This window comes from Orcinus orca, chromosome 11 (assembly GCF_937001465.1).
Source record: "Orcinus orca chromosome 11, mOrcOrc1.1, whole genome shotgun sequence".
Taxonomy (NCBI): Eukaryota; Metazoa; Chordata; class Mammalia; order Artiodactyla; family Delphinidae; genus Orcinus; species Orcinus orca.
Genome location: NC_064569.1, coordinates 34,618,685 through 34,643,360, shown reverse-complemented (window position 1 = coordinate 34,643,360; position 24,676 = coordinate 34,618,685). Strand labels below are relative to the sequence as shown.

Below are 24,676 nucleotides of genomic sequence, written 5' to 3'. Positions count from 1 at the left end.
CGATAATACATAGAAACGTTCTATGAGAACTTGTATTACAAAAGATACCATTGAATGAAAGCATTCTGTTTTTTTCAGACCAGAACACTGGCCTGATTCCTTAGGAAATTAGCAACGTTAGGTTGCTAAGTAATGGTTTGACATAAACAAGATAATTTCCTTATTATATTAGTGACAGAGTAAGAATTAGGAAAATTACTTGGAAATTAATATAGTTATGGAACTGAGAACATGTTTTGTTTCTTCCCTAACTTGACCTTTAAATCGCTTGTAAAAGAAAGCCTTTGAATTTATTTTGGATGCCCTATACTTAAAAATATCTATCTGCTCCTTGTTTTGATGCTCAACGCATGACTTAATTACCGGGCTGCTTTTGCTAGGGTTTTTCTCAAACCTATTTATTTATATGCAGCTGCTGCTATTATAAAATGAGTATCCATTTTACATGTACCACTATACACTGTTAATTCACATCTTTGTTTCAGCAATGGTCATGCTACCAGAATATTTAGATCCTGAGTTTGTTATTTGTTTCGGTTGGTTGCTTGGCCAAGGGGGAAAAATCTTTTACTTGAGGGTCAGACTCAGAGAAATTTTGGCTTTCTAGAACCCTGAAATGAAAACCTTTAGTCCATGTAAAACAGCTGACATATTGTCCATGTGCTTTATTTCTTTTCTAAACTAAAACAGAATTGACTCAAATTTATACAGAGTATTCTATTACCAATCCATGGTACTGCCCTGGGTTATAGTTAGAGGCCAAGCAGCAAAGACTGAAGATAACAGATTAATGATGGGAGGGAGGAAAAGGGCTGTAAGAGGAGACCATGAGGAAGGAGACTAGAGAACTGTCATAATGAATGTTTAAGGACTAAGTAATTTAAGAAGGAAAAAATTTAAGCAACTTGGTAACATCTGAGAACATCATTATTTTGCAGCTGAGAATAATAGCCGAAGTTCATAAAGGCATTGAAACATCAAGAGTATATTACGTATACTACTGCATAAATAAAGGCAGAGAGGAGAAAAATACACTTAGAAAGCTTTTCATTGAACTTGGTTAAGCTTCAGCTGTTCACAGCAATCACTTTTATATAGCACCTATTGCTTATTGATATGCAAAAATGGTGTATTACTCTAGGTTTAGGGTAATAGTCATGTCATAGTTAAAGCTTCTTTATCTTTGTTTTGGCATGTTGCAAAAATATTTTCTGAAAATGCTTCAAAATCTTTTGTTTTAAGGGAAGACATTTGTGGAGCTAGAGAGAAATGTGACACATTAGGTAAGTTATTTGGTAAATAAAATATAGCTTGTATAATTGTTTACTGAATTATTTAAAATGATGTTTCGATTATCTTCCTTTTAATTTACACAATCATTTTGATTATTAATTAATGGTTAGTGTCACTATTATTTGATTCTGCTCTAAGTTTTAAAGAATAATAAGAGCTAATATTTATGTACCAATTAATTTCTAAATATCAAGTGCTATGCAGAGCTTGGCATTTTAAAGTGTTTTATTGTGTAATATTTGATCCATACAAAATATACATAAAAACTTATATGCAAATTTAAAGCAAAAAAAAAAAAAGAGTAGTCATGAATCCACCACCAGATTTAAGAATTAGAAATTTATCGGTACTGTTCTATGGCCTGTGCTAAGTCCTTATTCTCTCCCTTGCACTTCCCCAAGAGGTAACCAATAGCATGAATTTTGTATGTGGCAGTTCCTTCCATCTTTTGAAAAATAGTTTTATTGTATATGTATATACTCCTAAAAGAAATTGCTTGATTATGCTTATTTTTGAGCTTTAGTTCATGCATTTTCACTGCTGTACAATATTTCATCCACAGTTCACATATCTATATCCTGCCAGTGAATATTTGGGCTGATTCCAGCTGTTTTCTATTATGAACTTTATTATAAGAGCTAAGGTATATTCCTATGGTTAGAATTGCATGCCACTAAATGTGCTCATGTTTAACTTTATGAGATATACCAAATTATTTTCTAAAGTGGTACCAATTTATACCTTTAATCAATAGTGTATAAGCATTCATTTTGATTATGTCACTATTAATACCAGGATCTTCAAATTTCTCATTTTTGCCAATCTAAATTTAATATATTTCATTATAGCAATAATTTTCAGTTCCCTGGTCACTAATGAGTTTGGATGTCTTTTTATACATTTACTGGTCATTTATATTTCCTTTTTGGAGAGGAATGAAAGAAATGAAGAAAACATTGCCTATTTTTCTGCTGTGGCATTTTTCATTTTCTTACTGCCTTTTAATGTTCTTTATAACTTCTTGATACCAAACCCTTTTTGGTTTATATGTATTGTAAATATCTGTTAATAATTTGTTCCTTAGTGTTAATTGTTTTGTGTGTGTGAAAATGTATGCTGTAGCTGAATTTATAACTTTAGGTTTAGCAATTTTGTATCTTATTAAAGAAATTATAGCCTTCTGAGCCTTCTGTAGCTCAAAAGTCTGAGTGTATTATCCTGTTTCCTTGTAAATATTTAAAAATTTGTCTTTTCACATTTAAATCTCTAAACCATTTGGCATAATTTTTTTGATGTGGTATCACATAGGGATCTAGTTTTGTAAGTTCCTTTTCTCTGTGAATGTCCAGTTTCCTCAGATCACGCATTGACTAGTTTACCTCCTTTCATTAGAATCTGCAATGCCATATATAAAGTTTCTGTTTGCACTGGTATGTGCAAATCATCCCGCTGTTTCATTAATCAATACTTTTTATTTAGTCCATGTGCCAATTTCATATTAGTTCAAATTTTATAGCTATATAATAAATCATCATAATTCATAGGATATATAACTCCATCTAATTTTCCTCAAGAGTATTTTGGCTATTCTTGGACCTTTGCTCTTCCATAAAAATTTTAGACCAGCATGTCAAGTAATTATAAAACAATTATCTGTCTATTTATGAAGGTCTTTTAAAAATTTCTTTCAGTAGTATATAATATTTTCTTTCAAAGCTGGTCATGCACAACTTTCATTTACCTCTTTTATTAGTGTATGGTCTATGATGTTGATTGAGAGAAATGCATTAGATTATTTGGATTATTGATTTTAAATCTAGCCACCTGATTCATTACTCTAACTAATCCTTATAATTTACCTGTGGATATTTATATCACTTGTGAATTATGGCTATTATTCCCCCTCTTCTTCAATCCTTATAACTTTCTCTCGTTTTTCTCTTTTTCTTTCTTTTGTCTTAAAGCAAGACAAAAACCTTGTCGAATGTTGAATAGAAATGATGATGGTAGCCTTTTATCCTGGATTTTGAAAGGAATACTTGTGCAGTTTCACCATTAGGAATAATATTTGACATAGGTTCTTGGCAGATAAACTTATCATCATAGTTTTCTGAGACTTAAAAAATGTATGCTTTTTTATTAAAAAATTTTGCAGATATTGAAATGATCATACAATTAATTTAATCCTGTGAATTCCTTTTATGAGTTTTGTAACACTAAACCAAACTTGATCAAGGTTTTTCCTTTTTTTTTTAAACACACTGCTAGATTCCATTCCATGCATATATTTTCAGGAGTGAAATGATCTTCCTTTGATTATATTTGTCTAATTTTGATACCAAGGTTTTATTCACCATACAGAATTTGTTGGAAGTGTATTATTTCTTTTCCCATTCTCTGGAAGATTTTATATAATGTTGGAATGATCTATATCTTGAAAGCATGGGAGATCCCACCTAGAAAACCATCTGGGTTTCATCTTTCCTTTGTGGAAAGATATTTAACTATTTGATTTTTCCAACGGTAATCAGACTTTTAAAAAAATCTTTTTGAAGGTGTTTTAAAAAGTGTGTTTTTCTAGATATCTGACCATTTCTTTTAGTAGTAGTAAAATTAATTAGCTTAAATTATTCTCATAGCACTTTCTTTTAAGTTCTGTCAATAGCTATACTTCTGCCTTGTTTTATTTCTGATATTATCTATTTACACTTCTTTATAATGGCCCAATTTCACTGGAATATTGTCTATTGCATTTGTCTTTTTAAAGGATCAACTCTTTGCTTTCAATCTCATTTTTATTTCATTAATTTCCGCTCTCTCCTTTTCTTTCCAATTTACTCATGCTGTTCTATTTATAATGTAAACTGACTGTTAGCTCAATAACATCCAGGATTTTTTCTTTTCTAATTTTATTATTTAAGACTATCGATTTACTTCAAGGTATCATTTTATTGTTTCTCACAAATTTTGATAGGTATTTTTCATGTCATTTGAAATTCTAAATTCTAAGTATGTATAAATTCATCATGATTTCTTTTTTGACTTATAATTTAGAAATGCGTTTAAAATTTTATGAATATATTCAGACTTTCTATTTTTTGTTTATTAAATTCTAATTTAATTTCACTGTAGTTGGAGAACATGATCTATACGATACCCATTCTTTGAAATCTTTTGGTATTACCTGTATGGTCTATTATGTGGTCAGTTAAAAAAAATGTTTCATGTATGTTTAAACAGAATGTACATTCTTTAACTATGGTATACAGGTTTCTATATGCCTGTTAAATCAAACTTGCCGATTATCTTGTTCAAATCAACTGTATATTTACTAATTTTTTGCTTACTAGGTCACTTACTTAAAACATGAATATATCTCTGTCACTCTATCCCTTTTCAATTTTACATTATAATTTTTACAATTACAATATTCAAATTTTTTGTTTCATCTATTTTCAGGCTAACTTATTAGGCATATATAAGTTTGAATTGAACCTTTTACAATTGTGCAGTGACTTTTTTTATCTCTAATAATGCTTTCTAAAGAAAATAAAGTCAGTATAGCTTTATGTTTAAAGTGCTGTGTCTGGCAATACTATAGCTAGCCAAACTTTTTCTTTTTTTTTAGGTCTCTGAAGTCTTTTTTTTTTTTTTACAACTTTATTGGAGTATTATTGCTATACAATGGTGTGTTAGTTTCTGCTTTATAACAAAGTGAATCAGTTATACATATACATATGTTCCCATATGTCCTCCCTCTTGCATCTCCCTCCCACCCTCCCTATCCCACCGCTCTAGGTGGTCACATAGCACTGAGCTGATCTCCCTGTGCTATGCGGCTGCTTCCCACTAGCTATCTATTTTATGTTTGGTAGTGTATATATGTCCATGCCACTCTCTCACTTTGTCAAAGCTTACCCTTCCCCCTCCCCATATCCTCAAGTCCATTCTCTAGTAGGACTGTGTCTTTATTCCCGTCTTACCCCTAGGTTCTTCATGACATTTTTTTTCCTTAGATTCCATATATATGTGTTAGCATACGGTATTTGTCTTTCTCTTCTCTTTCTGACTTACTTCACTCTGTATGACAGACTCTAGGTCGATCCACCTCACTACAAATAACTCAATTTCGTTTGTTTTATGGCTGAGTAATATTCCATTGTATATATGTGCCACATCTTCTTTATCCATACATCCAATGATGGACACTTAGGTCGCTTCCATCTCCTGGCTATTGTAAATAGAGCTGCAATGAACATTTTGGTACATGACTCTTTTTGAATTATGGTTTTCTCAGGGTATATGCCGAGTAGTGGGATTGCTGGGTCATATGGTAGTTCTATTTGTAGTTTTTTAAGGAACCTGTATACTGTTCTCCATAGTGGCTGTACCAATTCACATTCCCACCAACAGTGCAAGAGTATTCCCTTTTCTCCACACCCTCTCCAGCATTTATTGTTTCTAGATTTTTTGATGATGGCCATTCTGACCGGTATGAGATGATATCTCATTGTAGTTTTGATTTGCATTTCTCTAATGATTAATGATGTTGAGCATTCTTTCATGTGTTTGTTGGCAATCTGTATATCTTCTCTGGAGAAATGTCTGTTTAGGTCTTCTGCCCATTTTTGGATTGGGTTGTTTTTTTTTGTTATTGAGCTGCATGAGATGCTTGTATATTTTGGAGATTAATCCTTTGTGTCAGTTGTTTCATTTGCAAATATTTTCTCCCATTCTGAGGGTTGTCTTTTGGTCTTGTTTATGGTTTCCTTTGCTGTGCAAAAGCTTTGAAGTTTCGTTAGGTCCCATTTGTTTATTTTTGTTTTTATTGCCATTTCTCTAGGAGGTGGGTCAAAACGGATCTTGCTGTGATTTATGTCATAGAGTGTTCTGCCTATGTTTTCCTCTAAGAGTTTGACAGTTTCTGACCTTACATTTAGGTCTTTAATCCATTTTGAGCTTATTTTTGTGTATGGTGTTAGGGAGTGTTCTAATCTCATACTTTTACATGTACCTGTCCAGTTTTCCCAGCACCACTTATTGAAGAGGCTGTCCTTTCTCCACTGTATATTCCTGCCTCCTTTATCAAAGATAAGGTGACCATAGGTGCGTGGGTTTATCTCTGGGCTCTCTGTCCAATTCCATTGATCTATCTTTCTGTTTTTGTGCCAGTACCATATTATCTTGATTACTATAGCTTTGTAGTATAGTCTGAAGTCAGGTAGTCTGATTCCGCCAACTCTGTTTTTTTCCCTCAAGACTGCTTTGGCTATTCGGGGTCTTTTGTGTCTCCATACAAATTTTAAGATTTTTTGTTCTAGTTCTATAAAAATTGCCATTGGTAATTTGATAGGGATTGCACTGAATCTGTAGATTGCTTATGGTAGTATAGTCATTTTCACAATATTGATTCTTCCAATCCAAGAACATGATATATCTCTCCATCTATTTGTATCATCTTTAATTTCTTTCATCAGTGTCTTATAATTTTATGCATACAGGTCTTTTGTCTACTTAGGTAGGTTTATTCCTAGATATTTTATTCTTTTTGTTGCAGTGGTAAATGGGAGTGTTTTCTTAATTTCACTTTCAGATTTCTCATCATTAGTGTATAGGAATGCCAGAGATTTCTGTGCATTAATTTTGTATCCTGCTACTTTATCCAGTTCATTGATTAGCTCTAGTCATTTTCTGGTAGCATCTTTAGGATTCTCTAGGTATAGTATCATGTCATCTTCAAACAGTGACATCTTTACTTCTTCTTTTCCGATTTGGATTCGTTTTATTTCCTTTTCTTCTCTGATTGCTGTGGCTAAAACTTCCAAAACTATGTTGAATAAGAGTGGTGAGAGTGGGCAACCTTGTCTTGTTCCTGATCTTAGTGGAAATGCTTTCAGTTTTTCACCATTGAGGATGATGCTGGCTGTGGGCTTGTCATATATGGCCTTTATTATGTTGAGGGAAGTTCCCTCTATGCCTATTTTCTGCAGGGTTTTTATGATAAATGGGTGTTGAATTTTGTCGAAAGCTTTTTCTGCATCTATTGAGATGATCATATATATGGTTCTTCTCCTTCAATTGCTTAATATAGTGTATCACAGTGATTGATTTGTGTATATTGAAGAATCCTTGCATTCCTGGAATAAACCCCACTTGATCATGGTGTATGATCCTTTTAATGTGCTGTTGGATTCTGTTTGCTAGTATTTTGTTGAGGATTTTTGCATCTATGTTCATCAGTGATATTGGCCTGTAATTTTCTTTCTTTGTGACATCCTAGTCTGGTTTTGGCATCAGGGTGATGGTGGCCTCATAGAATGAGTTTGGGAGTGTTCCTCCCTCTGCTATGTTTTGGAAGAGTTTGAGAAGGATAGGTGTTAGCTCTTCTCTGAATGTTTGATAGAATTCACCTGTGAAGTCATCTAGTCCTGGGCTTTTGTTTGTTGGAATATTTTTAATCACAATTTCAATTTCAGTGCTTGTGATTGGTCTGTTCATATTTTATATTTCTTCCTGGTTCAGTCTCAGAAGGTTGTGCTTTTCTAAGAATTTGTCCGTTTCTTCCAGGTTGTCCATGTTATTGACATAGAGTTGCTTGCAGTGATCTCTCATGATCTTTTGTATTTCTGCAATGTCAGTTTTACTTCTCCTTTTTCATTTCTAATTCTATTGATTTGAGTCTTCTCCCTTTTTTTCTTGATGAGTCTGGCTGGTGGTTTATCAATTTTGTTTATCTTCTCAAAGAACCAGCTTTTAGTTTTATTGATCTTTGCTATTGTTTCCTTCATTTCTTTTTCATTTATTTCTGTTCTGATATTTATGATTTCTTTCCTTCTGCTAACTTTGGGGTTTTCTTGTTCTTCTTTCTCTAATTGCTTTAGGTGGAAGTTTAGATTGTTTTTTCGAGATGTTTCCTGTTTCTTAAGGTAGGGTTGTATTGCTATAAGCTTCCCTCTTAGAACTGCTTTTGCTGCATCCCATAGGTTTTGGGTCGTTGTGTTTCCATTGTCATTTGTTTCTAGGTATTTTTTTATTTCCTCTTTGATTTCTTCAGGGATCACTTCGTTATTAAGTAGTGTATTGTTTTGCCTCGATGTGCTTGTATTTTTTTACAGATCTTTTCCTGTAATTGCTATCTAGTCTCATAGCATGGTCAGAAAAGATACTTGATACAATTTCAGTTTTCTTAAATTTACCAAGGCTTGGTTTGTGACCCAAGATATGATCTATCCTGGAGAATGTTCCATGAGCACTTGAGAAAAATGTGTCTTCTGTTGTTTTTGGATGGAATGTCCTATAAATATCAATTAAGTCCATCTTTTTTAATGTATCATTTAAAGCTTGTGTTTCCTTATTGATTTTCATTTTGGATGATCTGTCCTTTGGTGAAAGTGGAGTGTTAAAGTCCCCTACTATGAATGTGTTACTGTCGATTTTCCCTCTTATGGCTGTTAGTATTTGCCGTATGTATTGAGGTGCTCCTGATTTGATGGAGAAATTAAAACCTTTACAGACAAGCAAAAGCTGAGAGAGTTCAGCACCACCAAACCAGCTTTACAACAAATGCTAAAGGAACTTCTCTAGGCAAGAAACACAGGAGAAGAAAAAGGCCTACAAAAACAAACCCAAAACAATTAAGAATATGGGAATAGGAACATACATATCAATAATTACCTTAAATGTAAATGGATTAAATGCTTCAACCAAAAGGCATAGACTGGCTGAATGGATATAAAAACAAGACCCATATATATGCTGTCTACAAGAGACTCACTTCATACCTAGGGACACATACAGACTGAAAGTGAGGGGATGGAAAAAGATATTCCATGCAAATGGAAATCAAAAGAAAGCTGGAGTAGCAATTCTCATATCAGACAAAATAGACTTTAAAATAAAGTCTAGTACAAGAGACAAAGAAGGACACTACATAATGATCAAGGGATCAATCCCAGAAGAGGATATAACAATTGTAAATATTTATGCACCCAACTTTTTCTTGTTTAGTATTTGCTAGATATCTTTTCCTTCAATTTTCCAATTTCCTGTTACTTCAGGTGTTTTTATTGGAAACAACATATAATTGGATTTAAAAAATAACATCCATAATAATGTCTGTTTAACTACCAACGTTAGTCCATGTACATTTATTATAATTGTTTTCCATGCTTTTATTTCTTTTTGTCTTCATGCTTTATTCAAGCATCTCTAACATGCATTTTATTATTTTTCTCTTTGGCTGCATCTAATCTGATATTTCACCTGTCCTCTGAATTTTCCAGTTCAACATAAGTTTTTCAATTTAAAATATCCTAGTTAGTTCTTATTCAAAATCTGTGCGTTCATTTTGTTTATATTCTTTTTATATTTGCTTATATTTGTAATTGCCTTTCATGTTTACTGACACATTTATTTGGAGTAATTTTATATACCATCTTTGACAATTCCCATATCCTAAACATTTGATAGCCAAATATGTGGTTTCTGCTAACTTTCTCTTATGCTGACTTTTTGGTTTGTATGTTTGGTGATCTCTGATCATAAGCTCATATTTACTTAATATTAATCCATAAGGTTAGTGGTGGACCACTTAAAAAGTGTGTGCTTTCCTCTAGAGAGCATTTTCAGTTGTTTTTGCTGTAATCCAAAGGGTGTTACTAACCAAGGTCCCTGACTTAAGGCAGAGAATTCAGAATCAGATCCTGTACCTTGAAACTTCCTATAGCAAGCTCTGGATCATATTGCTTTTATCAGTATTATCCCTCAGAGTAATTCCTATCCCTACTATTCATTGCTTACCAATTAGAATTTAGCCCATGGTATAAATGTTTATATGTATTTATGCATGCGTGCATAGGTATGAGATGGGCAGGGAGAGAATATATGTTAGGTTTTGGAGGTGTGGGGATTTGATAGTTCTTGTACACTGTGAGGTCAGTATTCATTAAAAAAGTACTTTTTAATACTGGACTTGTTTCTTTGTGGTAGGAGGACTGTCTAGAAACTCTAATCTTCCACAAATGTGGAAACAGACACCTGCTACTCTAATTTTTACAACAGACCCCATTCTCTTCTCCTTGCAAACTATTCTCTGACTTTGTAGACATATTTTATGAGTCAATCATCTAAGAAGAATCCATTGAATATGTTATATTTCTTATATTATCTATGCCTTGTTGTCACATCTTTATACTAAAAGTTAAGTATGAATATGTCAGCCATATCTTACTATTTTTTAATGATTTAATGTTAGACATTCTGGGCTATTCATGTAGAAGTGGGTGGTCTCCTGGTCCCCATTCTTTTTTTTGCAGTTTTCAGCCACTCCTGTGCACATAAATCATAGTGATATCTAGAAACACAGAATGTGAAAATAAAAGTATTCCTATTATCCTTTAAGTCAAGAGTAATGGTGATGATAATGATAGCTGATATATTTGAGTGCCTACTATGTATCATACACTATATTAAGGTTAACATGATTGGACTTATTTAGTCTTCACAACAAACCTATGAAGTAAGACCTATAATTTCAATTTTATAAATGAGGATAAATAATTTGCCCAAGGCTACATAGTGTGTATTAATACAAGATTTAGTATTTTTTTCCCATCTAAAATATGTGGAAAAAAATAACAAGCTAAGAATAGTTTTTTTTTAACATCTTTATTGTAATATAATTTCTTCACAATATTGTGTTACTTTCTGCTGTATAACAAAGTGAATCAGCTATATGTATACATATATCCCCATTTCCCCTCCCTCTTGCATCTCCCTCCCACCCTCCCTATCCCACCCCACCAGGTGGTCACAAAATATCGAGCTGATCTCCCTGTGCAATGCAACTGCTTCCCACTAGCTATCTATTTTACATTTAGTAGTGTATATATTTCAATGCTACTCTCTCACTTCATCCCAGCTTACCCTTCCCCCTCCCTGTGTCCTCAAGTCCATTCTCTATGTCTGTCTGCATCTTTATTCCTGTCCTGCCTCTAGGTACATCAGAACCATTTTTTTTTTTTTTTAGATTCCATATATATGTGTTAGCATATGGTATTTGTTTTTCTCTTTCTGACTTACTTCACTCTGTATGACAGACTCTATGACCATCCATTTCATTTCTTTTATGGCTGAGTAATATTCTATTGTGTATATGTGCCACATCTTCTTTATCAATTCATCTGTTGATGGACACTCAGGTTGCTTCCATGTCCTGGCTATTGTAGATACTGCTGCAGTGAACATTGGGATACATGTCTCTTTTTGAATTATGGTCTCCTCAGGGTATATGCCCAGTAGTGGGATTGGTGGGTCATATGGTAATTCTATTTTTAGTTTTGTAAGGAACCTCCATAGTGTTCTCCATTAGTGGCTGTATCAATTTACATTCCCACCAACAGTACAAGAGGGTTGCCTTTTCTCTACACCTTCTCCAGCATTTATTGTTTGTAGAGTTTTTGATAATGGCCATTCTGACCGGAGTGAGGTGATACCTCATTGTAGTTTTGATTTGCATTTCCCTAATGATTAGTGATGTTGAGCATCTTTTCATGTGTTTGTTGGCAATCTGTATATCTTCTCTGGAGAAACGTATATTTAGGTCTTCTGCCCATATTGGATTGGGCTGTTAGCTTTTTTGATTTTGAGCTGCATGAGCTGCTTGTATATTGTGGAGATTAATCCTTTGTCAGTTGCTTCATTTCCAAATATTTTCTCCCATTCTGAGATTTGTCTTTTGGTCTTTTTTATGGTTTCCTTTGCTATGCAAAACTTTTAAGTTTCATTAGGTCCCATTTGTTTATTTTTGTTTTTATTTCCATTTCTCTAGGAGGTGGGTCAAAAAGGATCTTGCTATGATTTGTGTCATAGATTATTCTGCCTATGTTTCCTCTAAGAGTTTGATGGTGTCTGGCCTTACATTTAGGTCTTTAATCCATTTTGAGTTTATTTTTGTATATGGCATTAGGGAGTGTTCTAATTTCATTCTTTTACATGTAGCTGTCCATTTTTCCCAGCACCACTTATTGAAGAGGCTGTCTTTTCTCCACTGTATATTCTTGCCTCCTTTATCAAAGATAAGGTGACCATATGTGTGTGGGTTTTCTCTGGGCTTTCTGTCCTGTTCCATTGATCTATATTTCTGTTTTTGTGCTGGTACCATACTGTCTTGATTACTGTCGCTTTGTAGTATAGTCTGAAGTCAGGGAGCCAGATTCCTCCCGCTCTGTTTTTCTGTCTCACGATTGCTTTGGCTATTCGCAGTCTTTTGTGTTTCCATACAAATTGTGAAATTTTTTGTTCTAGCCCTGTGAAAAATGCCATTGGTAGTTTGATAGGGATTGCGTGGAATCTGTATATTGCTATGGGTATTGTAGTCATTTTCACAATGTTGATTCTTCCAATCCAAGAACATGGTATATCTTTCCATCTGTTTGTATCATGTTTAATTTCTTTCATCAGTGTCTCATAGTTTCCTGTTTCTTAAGGTAGGATTGTATTTCTATAAACTTCCCTCTTAGAACTGCTTTTGCTGCATCCTATAGGTTTTGGGTCATCATGTTTTCATTGTCATTTGTTTCTAGGTATTTTTTGATTTCCTCTTTGATTTCTTCAGTGATCTGTTGGTTGTTTAATAGCATATCATTTAGCCTCCATGTGTTTGTATTTTTTACAGTTTTTTTCCTGTAATTGATATCTAGTCTCATAGCATTGTGGTTGGAAAAGGTAGTTCGTATGATTTCAGTTTTCTTAAATTTATCAAGGCTTTATTAGACCCAAGATATGATCTATCCTGGAGAATGTTCCATCAGCATTTGACTAGAAAGTGTATTCTGTTGTTTTTGGATGGAATGTCCTATAAATATCAGTTAAGCCCATCTTGTTTAATGTGTCATTTAAAGCTTGTGTTTCCTTATTTATTTTCCTTTTGGATGATCTGTCCTTTGGTGAAAGTGGGATGTTAAAGTCCCCTACTATTATTGTGTTACTGTCAATTTCCTCTTTTATGGCTGTTAGCATTTGCGTTATGTATTGAGGTGCTCCTATGTTGGGTGCATAAATATTTACAATTGTTATATCTTCTCTTGGATTGATCCCTTTATCATTATGTAGTGTCCTTCTTTGTCTCTTGCTATAGTCTTTACTTTTAAGTCTACTTTGTCTGATATGAGAATTGCTACTCCAGCTTTCTTTTGATTTCAATTTACATGGAATATATTTTTCCATCCCCTCACTTTCAGTCTATATGTGCCCCTAGGTCTGAAGTGGGTCTCTTGTAGACAGCATGTATATGGGTCTTTTTTTTGTATCCATTCAGCCAGTCTGTGTCTTTGGTTGGAGCATTTAATCCATTCACATTTAAGGTAATTATTAATATGTACTTTCCTATTACCATTTTCTTAATTGTTTTGGGTTTGTTTTTGTAGGTATTTTCCTTCTCTTGTGTTTCCTGCCTAGAGAAGTTCCTTTAGCATTTGTTGTAAAGCTGATTTAATGGTGCTGAATTCTCTTCACTTTTGCTTGTCTCTAAAGGTTTTAATTTCTCCATCGAATCTGAATAAGATCCTTTCTGGGTAGAGTAATCTTGGTTGTAGGTTTTCCCCTTTCATCACTTTAAATATGTCCTGCCACTCCCTTCTGGTTTGCAGAGTTTCTGCTGAAAGATCAGCTCTTAACCTTATGGGGATTCCCTTGTATGTTATTAGTTGCTTTTCCCTTGCTGCTTTTAATATTTTTTCTTTGTATTTAATTTTTGATAGTTTGATTAATATGTGTCTTGGCATGTTTCTCCTTGGATTTATCCTGTATGGGACTCCCTGTGCTTCCAGGACTTGATTGACTATTTCCTTTCCCATGTTAGGGAAGTTTTCAACTATAATTTCTTCAAATATATTCTCAGACCCTTTCTTTTTCTCTTCTTCTTCTGGGACCCCTGTAATTCGAATGTTGGTGCATTTACTATTGTCCCAGAGGTCTCTGAGACTGTCCTCGAATCTTTTCATTCTTTTTTCTTTATTCTGCTCTGTGGTAGTTATTTCCACTATTTTATCTTCCAGGTCACTTATCCGTTCTTCTGCCTCAGTTATTCTGCTATTGATTCCTTCTAGAGAATTTCTAATTTCATTTATTGTGTTGTTCATCATTGTTTGTTTGCTCTTTAGTTCATCTAGGTCCTTGTTAAATGTTTCTTGTATTTTCTCCATTCTATTTCCAAGTATTTGGATTATCTTTACTATCATTACTCTGAATTCTTTTTCAGGTAGACTGCTTATTTCCTCTTCATTTGTTTGGTCTAGTGGGTTTTTTCCTTGCTCCTTCATCTGCTGCATATTTCTCTGTCTTCTCATTTTGTTTAACATACTGTGTTTGGGGTCTCCTTTTTCCAGGCTACAGGTTTGTAGTTCCTGTTGTTTTTTGTATCTGCCCCCAGTGGGTGAGGTTGGTTCAGTGGCTTGTGTAGGCTTGGTGGAGAGGACTGGTGCCTGTGTTCTGGTGGGTGGGGCTGGATGTTTTCTTTCTGGTGGGCAGGCCCACATCTGGTGGTGTGTTTAGGGGTGTCTGTGAACTTAGTATGATTTTAGGCAGCCTCTTTGCTAATGGGTGGGGTTGTGTTCCTGTCTTGCTAGTTGATTGGCATGGGGCCTCCATCACTGGAGCTTGCTGGCTGTTGGGTGGAGCTGGGTCTTGGCATTGAGACGGAGATCTCTGGGACAGCTCTCACTGATTGTTATTACATGGGGCCAGGAGGTCTCTGGTGGTCCAATGTCCTGAACTCGGCTCTCCCATATCAGGGGCTCAGCCCTGACCCCAGGCTGGAGCACCAAGTCCCTGTCAGCCACACGGATGTTTTACAGGGTCTTTCTCCACCCAGGGACTCAGCCAGGATTTTAGGAAATGGGTTCTGAGTCCAAAAAGTGCCTCTATTTGGGAACTTGCAGAACATGGCATAGGAGAGAATTCAATATTTTCTTGGAGTTGGATTTGCTTTCTTATACTTCTCCCATTGCCCCCCAAAATCCTCCCCTGAGTAGCTGCTGCTCCTTTATTCTTACCTCCTCAATTGAACACACCCTAAGGATAGTTCTTAATGACAAATACAAGATGTTGGTAATAATTACTAGGTTTCCTGCTCATTTATCCTTTTGCAAGTACTGTTGCCTTAGTCTCTGAGCATGTTTTATAAAGTATGTTAAAAAATGGTTTTTATTCATTAATATGATGGATTGGTGACTCTGTGTAGCTTCTTACACTTCCAAACATGGGGAATCTGTGTCAGATTTGGGCCTGTGCTGCTTTATTCTATCTCTGCCCAGCTTTAGAGAACGCTTGATCAACATGAGTGAATCTAGGCACAAACCCCCAGCCGGCTGCTTGGTACCATAAGGCTATACATTCACTTTGATTTTTGTTGGTCTTGCCTATGGAGATATTTGATCATGGTCTCTAATCATATGCAATGCATATTTTTACAGATATGTCATGTGACTAAAATGTTCAGTTTAGAATATATCTATCTTTAAGCATGTAACATAAAGTTTAGGTGGTAATGGAGTCAATATTGTGTTCCAAATACACAGCCCTGAAAATGAATACACTGGAATTGAGCCACTAGGCAAATTGAAAATACTAATGAAGGCAAGGGAACGCCAGCATATTCATGAAAGAAATGTGTTCAGTTTATTCTGACATTTATGACTAAAAGAATACATAGGAAGAGGGAGCTAAAACACAGTAGCTAATATAAGTATTTATTTTATATTAAGAAATTTCTAAATGTAAAACTTTACAGTAAGAAACTGGTTATTTTACATATGATAATCTTTTTTTTAACGAAAGGAATCATTGTAGGAGAGCAGATAAATTTGCAGGCAAATATTGAAGGCTAGCAATAGCAAAAACCATTGTATTATGTTGAAAAGTAAAATGAAATGCTACCTTGGTTGATGATGGAGTAGGATTATTATAATGAACATTTATTTGGAATTTCTTTTTCTAGACTAAAAGACTATATCAGTTGTAACTATTGCTGTCTTTGGTGTCCAACCAGTTCATGGTGTCTTCTTCTTTCAGCAGCAATTCGAGTTGCACAGTTGCACGTTGTTATTTAAATGAGTGACTAGATCTTGACATGTGATACATTTCCCATTGCTGAAGTGGTTACAAAATCAAGTGCTTCCAGTGATTATATTATTATCATGTTTTATTTAACACATATTAAATTCAGGCACTATTCTAAGCATTTAACATATTTTTACTCATTTAATTATCATATGGTAACTGAATAATTGTATGCTGCTTCAAAACTTTAAAAAATAAAAGAAAATTTATAATTTATATTGTTCTGTGCTATTTTCTTTATTAGTGCTATTATCAATTTAAACATTTATTACCTTTCCTATTACGCACACTAACGTGGCCTAAAACTTCATTCTTCCTGTAATAAATTTTTAAATTTATTTTTCTGTTTTTTAAAAAACTGTTTGCCTGTCCCATATTTTGGATTATTTTCTTCAGTGAAAGAATCCAAGAATTTGCTGAAAAGATTTCAACTACAGACAAAACATTCTGTTCTTTTTTCTTTACCTTTCAAAACGTTCATGCAATATTAACAGTCAACTGCATTCATTTCTAAGTAGTACTGCCAACGATAAATGCTTTAGTGCTTTCTTTGATTCTGGTATTTCCCATTTTGTTGAAATACAAACATGAAATTTTTCAGGTTTAGCAGAATTAGGTACCCTGTGTGATCCTTTACGGAGCTGCTCTATTAGTGAAGAAAATGGACTCAGTGCTGCCTTTACCATAGCCCACGAGCTTGGGCATGTGTAAGTACCTTCTGTCACCTCAGTAACATGCCTTCTATATACCATTGCACAAATGTCTAAAATTCCATCTTCAATTGAGTAATTAGCACCTTTATATCTTTATAAAGTATTAGTAGCATAATTTTCACCCCTGAAATTCTAACTCTGGCTCTTTTGTGATCTATGTTAGGTCAGACAGGCTGCACAGATCAACAGACTAAGCAAAGAACTAGAGCTTGGGAATTCTTTTATTTCATTTACTGTATTGGATTACATGACAAGCACTTCTGGCCTCTATCCCTTGTTATCCTATACATGACCAGGTACTGTGCTCTACCATCTTATGGGAGGGCCTGCAGGGGCCCCTGGTTCTGGGGAACTCCCCAAAATATTTGTAGTACCAATTCATTTCCTGCTTTTATAGCTCAGAGCCCCAGCAGAAGATGTAGCCTGTGGGAATTTCTTAATTACTAAAAGATTTTTTAAAAAATTTCTTCCCAGTTCCATAGTTTTCTTGTTTGTTTTTTTTTTTTTTGTTTTTTAATTTGAGATTCTCCTATCTGTTCCTGCATTATTAAAAATTCTACTGGGGTTTTATGCTCTAAGAATGTGGAGGCTGTGATTTCCCATGATACCCTTGGGGCTCCCAGAGAAAATCAGAAACCCCTCTGAAACTCATCCCCTGAAAAATGATCCCAAATGTACCCCCAGTACTCCTTTGATTTCTTGGTTATCTGCTAATAAGGAATTGAGGCTAGAGTTGCCTCTCTTGACTACATTTTCTTTTCCTGGTCATGGCTTAACGTCATTAGAGTATTCAGCTGGAATAATTTCACGTGGAGATTGTTTTTATTAGACTAGTGCCTCTTCAGTTCCCTTTAGCATGGTTATATCTCATGACCATCCACAAGATGCACACTCAGATTTTTATGTTGTTTGTTGAAGTCGGGGCAGATCAGGAACCTGCCTGAGGTACATCATGCGTTGCAACATCTGGAAAGCACTGATTTCTGGTTACTACTGGTGCTAACTAGGAGAAGAGTGTTCTTGCAGAGGGTACCATCTTAGACATTTATTTTCTTCCTGAGAAACTCTTTAGGTGTCTTTAGAATATAGGTAAGTAGTTTAATTACAATACTGATTTATGTACACATTTTGACAGGCAAGGATCTGAATCAAGTGGTTTCTTCTAAATGTGAGTTTTTACTGGGGTCCTCAAAAGAATGTGTAGGATTTGTTGCTGACCAGCTAATCATTTAATAGCATTGCTCTTATTGTGAAGATTTGGCTGCCCTTTAGGAATATTTTTATTATTCCAGTTCAATCAAATCATCACTTATTGATTATAAACCAGAAAGAGCACTTAGGCTCTTTCATATGAAATAGATGGAAAATATAGAGTGATACGAAATTAAAGAAGTGCTTTTTGTGGTTTTTTTTGATACTGTAGCGATAGTCAATGGTCTGGAATTTAGTGTGGTAGAGCCTTCACCTAATCTTTCCCCACGCATCTCCTAGGGTATGTGTGTTGGAAACTACAGTTATTTTTATGTTTATGCTAAGTCCATATTGTGATGAAGTGAGCCAGAATCCAAATATTTTGATTGTTTAAATTCAAATACCAAATCAACAGACTGTGCTACTGATCAAAGTTATAATCTACTGTTTCTTAGACATCATGTGCTTCTAAACATGAAGGTCACCCTAGCATTACAATACTTTATGGAGAGATCAAGAGTACAAATCCTGATGTAATCAGATTTATCTGCATTTTAGATTATACTTTAAATATAAGAGATCTGTTTCTAATGTTGTATACATATTTTAGTATTCTTTTTTAAGTGTTTATTTTTATTTTTAGATTTAATGTTCCACACGATGATAGTTTTAAATGTAAGGAAACTGGAATTAAACATCAGTATCATGTAATGGCTCCAACTTTAAATTACCACACAAGTCCTTGGACCTGGTCAAACTGTAGTCAGAAATACATCACTGAATTCCTAGAGTAAGTGATTTTGTGTTACTTTAGTTAAATAATTGAACATTTATTAGATTATGAAATTTGAAACTTGTATGTTCTTTTAGAGTGGTTCAATCTCTGTTGAGTTTTTTATTGTTTAAGCTTACTTTCACTGTACAAATGGATGTTTAAAAACAAGAAAAGAATTTTATTTCATTCTTAACTAATATTTTTGGTGTGCGGGGGGGCAGTTCAGATCTAGCTATCATGTTTTTTTTTATTTGGGCTCTCTGTTATGGGAAAAACTTATTTTAGGGGGAGACTTAATGGGAATCAAAGCTTCCTTGTGTGTGTTTGAATTTTTTCAGAAGCTACTAGGTAATAGTTTAAGAGGAGTTTAGTTCAAGTTTGAGGTGCCCTTGAAGGGCAAAGAATAGCTAAAGTCAAACTATGAATATTACAGATAGTTCTCTGAAGGGATATGGAATCTCTAGGTTTACCTGTTCTTTGGAGGCTCTTCCCAGCTCTGAAGACAGGAGGCAGATCCAGATTGTTCTTGCCTTGCCTCTTCAACTCCTACCAGGTTTCTCTGCTTCCCAACTTCTTATCCAAATGGTATTTCTATCCTACTTACTGAAACTTGTTCAAAAGGCAAGGCCAAGCTCTTATAAACAAAATACTGTTTGATTTTTTTCTACTACATATTCTAATCACCAATTTATGCAGTTTTAGTTACCTATCTATACGAGAACTACAGGAATAAATGAAACCATGTTTTGGAATATATGTGTATAAATATATCCCTTAATTATAATCAGCAATGATTATTTATCCTTGTATGGGAACTTGATTTGAAAGCACAATACACAGTTGCTGATCTATACATGATTGCATATAGCTTTGTTCAATTGCTGACTGAGGTATTGATTAAAAATACCAGTGGGTGTGCTTATTTTTGGAAGGGGGTAATATGATTCTAGCCAATGGGTATTTTAAAAATTACATGTTCATTTTTGGAACAAAATTTAATTTGCCCTCTAGCTGTAAAAAATCCCCCCCCCCAAGATATTTCTTCTAATTATTTCCATTGAATAAATTGCTGCTTTTAACCCAATTAGAATGGCTGAACATTTTCACAAAGTTTTCTGCAGACTATCTATCGTGTGACAAACTAGGAATAGCAAATACACATTTTCACCACTATTTACCACTTTTCTAACTCCTTCAAGTTATTATATCGTATACTTTAATAGCAATTTGCAAGGTAAACACTACCACTCTCAATTTACAGATGAGGAGACTTAGGCTCAGGGAGACTAAATAACTTGTTCACACCATGCATTCTGAGAAGTGATGAGACCCAAATGCAAACTCCCAAAGCTGACATTATTGACTCTGCTTTATATTCTTTTCCTAAAAAAACTCTTTGAGATGGAGACCACATAACACTTTTGGAAATTCCTTTGTTTTGTTGTCACTTAGAGCTATCAATGTACTTTCTCAGATGATCTGAAAACTTTACTTTTTACATTTTGACAATTTGGACATTAGATATAGGGCATTGCTATCGGATAGCAAAGCAGACCAAAAGTGTAGTGTGATCAAAATAGGAATGTATGTTTCAAACATGATATTGTGATGAATTTTTGTTTATTTGTTATTCTTTTTTAAAAATGTTTACCTTTAAGGCAGTTGTGGGGATCAAATGAGAACAAACACATAAAATGTCCCTTATAAACTGAGGTTTTCATACTGACTTTCATGTGAGTTGGTTTTTAAATTATGAAAAAATATTGATAGTTTCTTTGAAAGTGCAGAGCTATAGAAAATGTGATAAAGAATCTTATACTGAAATGCATCCATATGTATTCACAGTACTTTGTTTTCTGTCATTGTTACAGTACTGGTCATGGGGAATGCCTCCTTGACAAACCAAATGGAAGAATATACGATCTGTCTTCACAACTTCCTGGATCAGTGTATGACGTGAACAAGCAATGTGAACTTATGTTTGGTCCTGGATCACAAGTGTGTCCCTATTTGGTAAGAAAAATTATGTCCTTTTGTTTGAAAACTACCATAAAGTTGTAGTTTGACTACATTTCGAAATGTACATTTATTCTCTTGGACAGACAGTATGCTGAATATATCTTAAAAATTTTTAAGGATTAGAAAAATTTAGTGTTTGTCAGGAAAAGGTTTAAAAAAGTATCCCCAGTCAGAAAACAAGAGTCACAGAGAGGTTACTGAAAATTAAAAGCATTCAAATAGTTATTTTCAAATGATGTTGTTTTGTGGGTGGGAGAAGAAAATATAAGTGTTTTGATAATGAATTGTATTAAAGGCCCCAGGAATCTCAGAGACTACATTTTAATTTATACAGATTTGAATCCAAAGGAATGAAATTTGGCTCTTGTGGTTTAGTTTTCATTAAACCATTACTCTATAATTTATTTTGAGGATTTTTCACAGGTTAGATGCTTTAAATTTCCACCGAAATAGCTGAGTTAACATTTTTACTGAATCTATAACCAAGTTTTTACCTTATCTTGAGGGTAAATTAAATTTAAGATTTAGTTTGAATAAACGTCACTACTTTGGTGAATTTCTTTTCCAAGCAGAATACTCATTCCATTTTCTTCATTCCTGTATAAAACTTTGCCAAATTGCTTACTATACTATTCGACTGTGAGGATCATTGGACCAGGAATCCAGCCTTATTTATTCATTTAAGTATCCCCAGGGTGCAGTTCAGAGTCTGCCACATAATAGGCACCAGAAAATAAGTGCTTACTGCATGTTGAATGAATGAGTAAATGAATGTGTGAAGGAATGTATGAATAAATGAATGAATGAAAGTTACTTAACAGTGAGCACAGGGACATACAAAGCATATTCCATACAGTGAATAATATTCCTAAAATCTTAAATTTATAATCACAAATTTTATAAGCTTTTAAACATCTACTTTGGAGGGGGGAAGATTTACCTTAATTTTTTGTTATAAAAGATACATTTCTTTCCTACCTGACTTAGGTACTGAATGAACTTTGAATTTAAATTTAGAAACAGAAAGGGATTATCTTGGGTATAGCTCCTGTGAGCCTCTGTGAATTTTCGTATCTTGTGAAAACTTCAGAACGCTTTGTTCAAAAGTTGAAAGTATGCATTATATTCACAAAATAGGAAACCAGTATACATTATACAATATTTCTATGCACATTATTCATACATTCCACTGTTGGATCAAAAGGGACTTTTGGAAACTCCTTGTGAATGACATTTAACAACAAAAAGTCCTTTAGAAAAATGTCTTGCAAAGAGAGAAAAATGTCCCACATAATTTTGAATACTTCTACTCCAAGACATCTCTTCCATTGTTCAGTGTTTGATGATAATCCAAAAGTTTTTAAAAATGAAATCTTGCCATTTTATGTGTTTAGAGGAAAATCGATGACTCGGACTGACTTAGCAAATATTTTTTTACTGATTATTTCCCGCTCTGACCATGAAACCAGGAAGTACCTAGGATCAGCTTATAAACCAATGCATAATACTGAATTGATTCCGTGGTTACAGTGTTATTTTCACTCTTGCTTGCCTGCCTTTTCTTACTCTGCAGAAACAATGCAGGCGTCTCTGGTGCACGAGTGCAGAAGGAGTTCACAAGGGCTGTCGCACTCAACACATGCCACTGGCAGATGGAACAAACTGTGGTCCTGGGATGGTAGGTTTTCTCGAAGGGTGAGTCTTGTATCAAGAGATTATCCAAGGATGCGATTGCTCTGCGTTTCAGCATTCTTCCTTTTCGCTGTCAACTTTTGTTCTGCTAGTTGAATTAATGTTTTTGTCTTATTTGTTTGATGTAGTATGTTGTCAAGTGAATTAAAATTTTACTCTTTTTTTCAAGATCTAGCAGATGGATATTATAGTTACATAATAACATGGATATTTAGTTATCTAAGCATATTATAGTCTTGTTATTAAAAATGAGTCTAGCCACAGATATTACAGCAAATCCCCCAAATTCAAGGATGTTACCATTGTATACGTTTTATCCTAAAAATTCAGATAAGTATAATTGAAAGTTTTAAGTGGCTTCTTCAGATCTTTATTGGTGTTATTGTTTAAAATACATTGTACTGCAAGATAAACTGCCTACCATACTACATTTTTGCCATTCTAGCATCAGTCATGAACTTATCTAAATCTGCCAACATGATGTCAAGTGATAGGGTTCACCAAGATAATGAAATGTGGTATATTACATTGATTGATTTGTGGATATTGAACGATTGAATCCTTGGGATAAATCCCACTTGATCATGGTGTATGATCCTTTTAATGTATTGTCGAATTCAGTTTGCTAATATTTTGTTGAAGATTTTTGCATCTATGTTCATCAGTGATACTGGTCTGTAATTTTCTTTTTTTTGTGATATCTTTGTCTGGTTTTGGTATCAATGTGATGCTGGCCTTGTAGAATGAATTCGGAAGCATTCCTTCCTCTGTAATTTTTTGGAATAGTGTGAGAAGAATAAGTGTTAACTCTTCTCTAAATGTTTGGTAGAATTCACTTGTGAAGCCCTTTGGCCCTGGACTTTCATTAGTTGGGAGTTTTTTAAATTACTGATTCAATTTCATTACTAGTGAACTTCATGTGCTGGTGTTTTTATATTTTCTTTTTCTTCCTAGGATTTAGTCTTGAGAGATTGTATATTTCTAGGAATTTGTCCATTTCTTCTAGGTTGTCCATTTTATTAGCATATAATCATTTATAGTAATTTCTTAGGATCCCTTGTGTTTCTGTGGTGTCAGTTGTAACTTCTCCTATTTCATTTCTGATTTTATTGATTTTAGCCCTTTCTCTTTTTTTTCTTGATGGGTCTGAATAAATCAATTTTGTTTATCTTTTCAAAGAACCAGCTCTTAGTTTCATTGATCTTTTCTATTATTTTTTTGTAACTATTTTATTAATTTCTTCTCTGGCCTTTATGATTTCTTTCCTTCTACTAACATTGAATTTTGTTTGTTCTTTTTACCCTAGTTCCTTTAGGTATAAGGTTAAGTTGTTCACTTGAGATTTTTCTTGTTTCCTGAGGTAGGCTTGTGTTGTTAGAAACGTTCCCCTTAGAACTGCATTTGCTACGTTCCATAGATTTTGGATTGTTGTGTTTTTATTTTCATTTGTCTCTAGGTATTTTTTATTTCTTCAGTGACCCATTGGTTGTTTAGTAGCATGTTGTTTAGCCTCCACATATTTGTGTATTTTACAATATTTTTCTTGTAGTTGATTTCAGGTCTCAGGATTGTGGTCAGAAAAGATGCTTGATATGATTTCAGTCATCTTGGTCTTGTTGGTTGCCAGGTTCTGCCTTGTACGGAGGCTGCTGGCCACTTGTGGGTATGGCTGGGTCCTGGTGTGGCTGGCTGCATGGTTAGGAGAGGCTTGGTCCTGGTGCTAGCTCACTGGTGGGTGGGGCTGGATCCCAGGACAGCTGGCTGTGGGGCCATGGTGCTTCCCAGGGATGGTGTCTGTGGGGTCCAGGGAGTCCAGGCACTCGTACCTGCCCATTAGTGGGTATATCTGGTCCCAGGGCTAGTGGTGGCCCATGGT

At 34.4% G+C, this 24,676-nt stretch overlaps 1 protein-coding gene across 1 annotated transcript in view; it reads left to right on the top strand.

The window, feature by feature from the left end:
* Positions 1-24,676, top strand: part of ADAMTS20 (ADAM metallopeptidase with thrombospondin type 1 motif 20) — a 195,643-nt gene that overhangs the window by 68,183 nt on the left and 102,784 nt on the right. Inside the window, exons 7-11 of the mRNA XM_004274437.3 lie at positions 1,243-1,283; positions 17,012-17,117; positions 18,958-19,104; positions 20,961-21,102; positions 22,682-22,786. Of these exons, the coding sequence (XP_004274485.2) occupies positions 1,243-1,283; positions 17,012-17,117; positions 18,958-19,104; positions 20,961-21,102; positions 22,682-22,786 (541 nt within the window). The remainder of the gene's footprint in view (positions 1-1,242; positions 1,284-17,011; positions 17,118-18,957; positions 19,105-20,960; positions 21,103-22,681; positions 22,787-24,676) is intronic.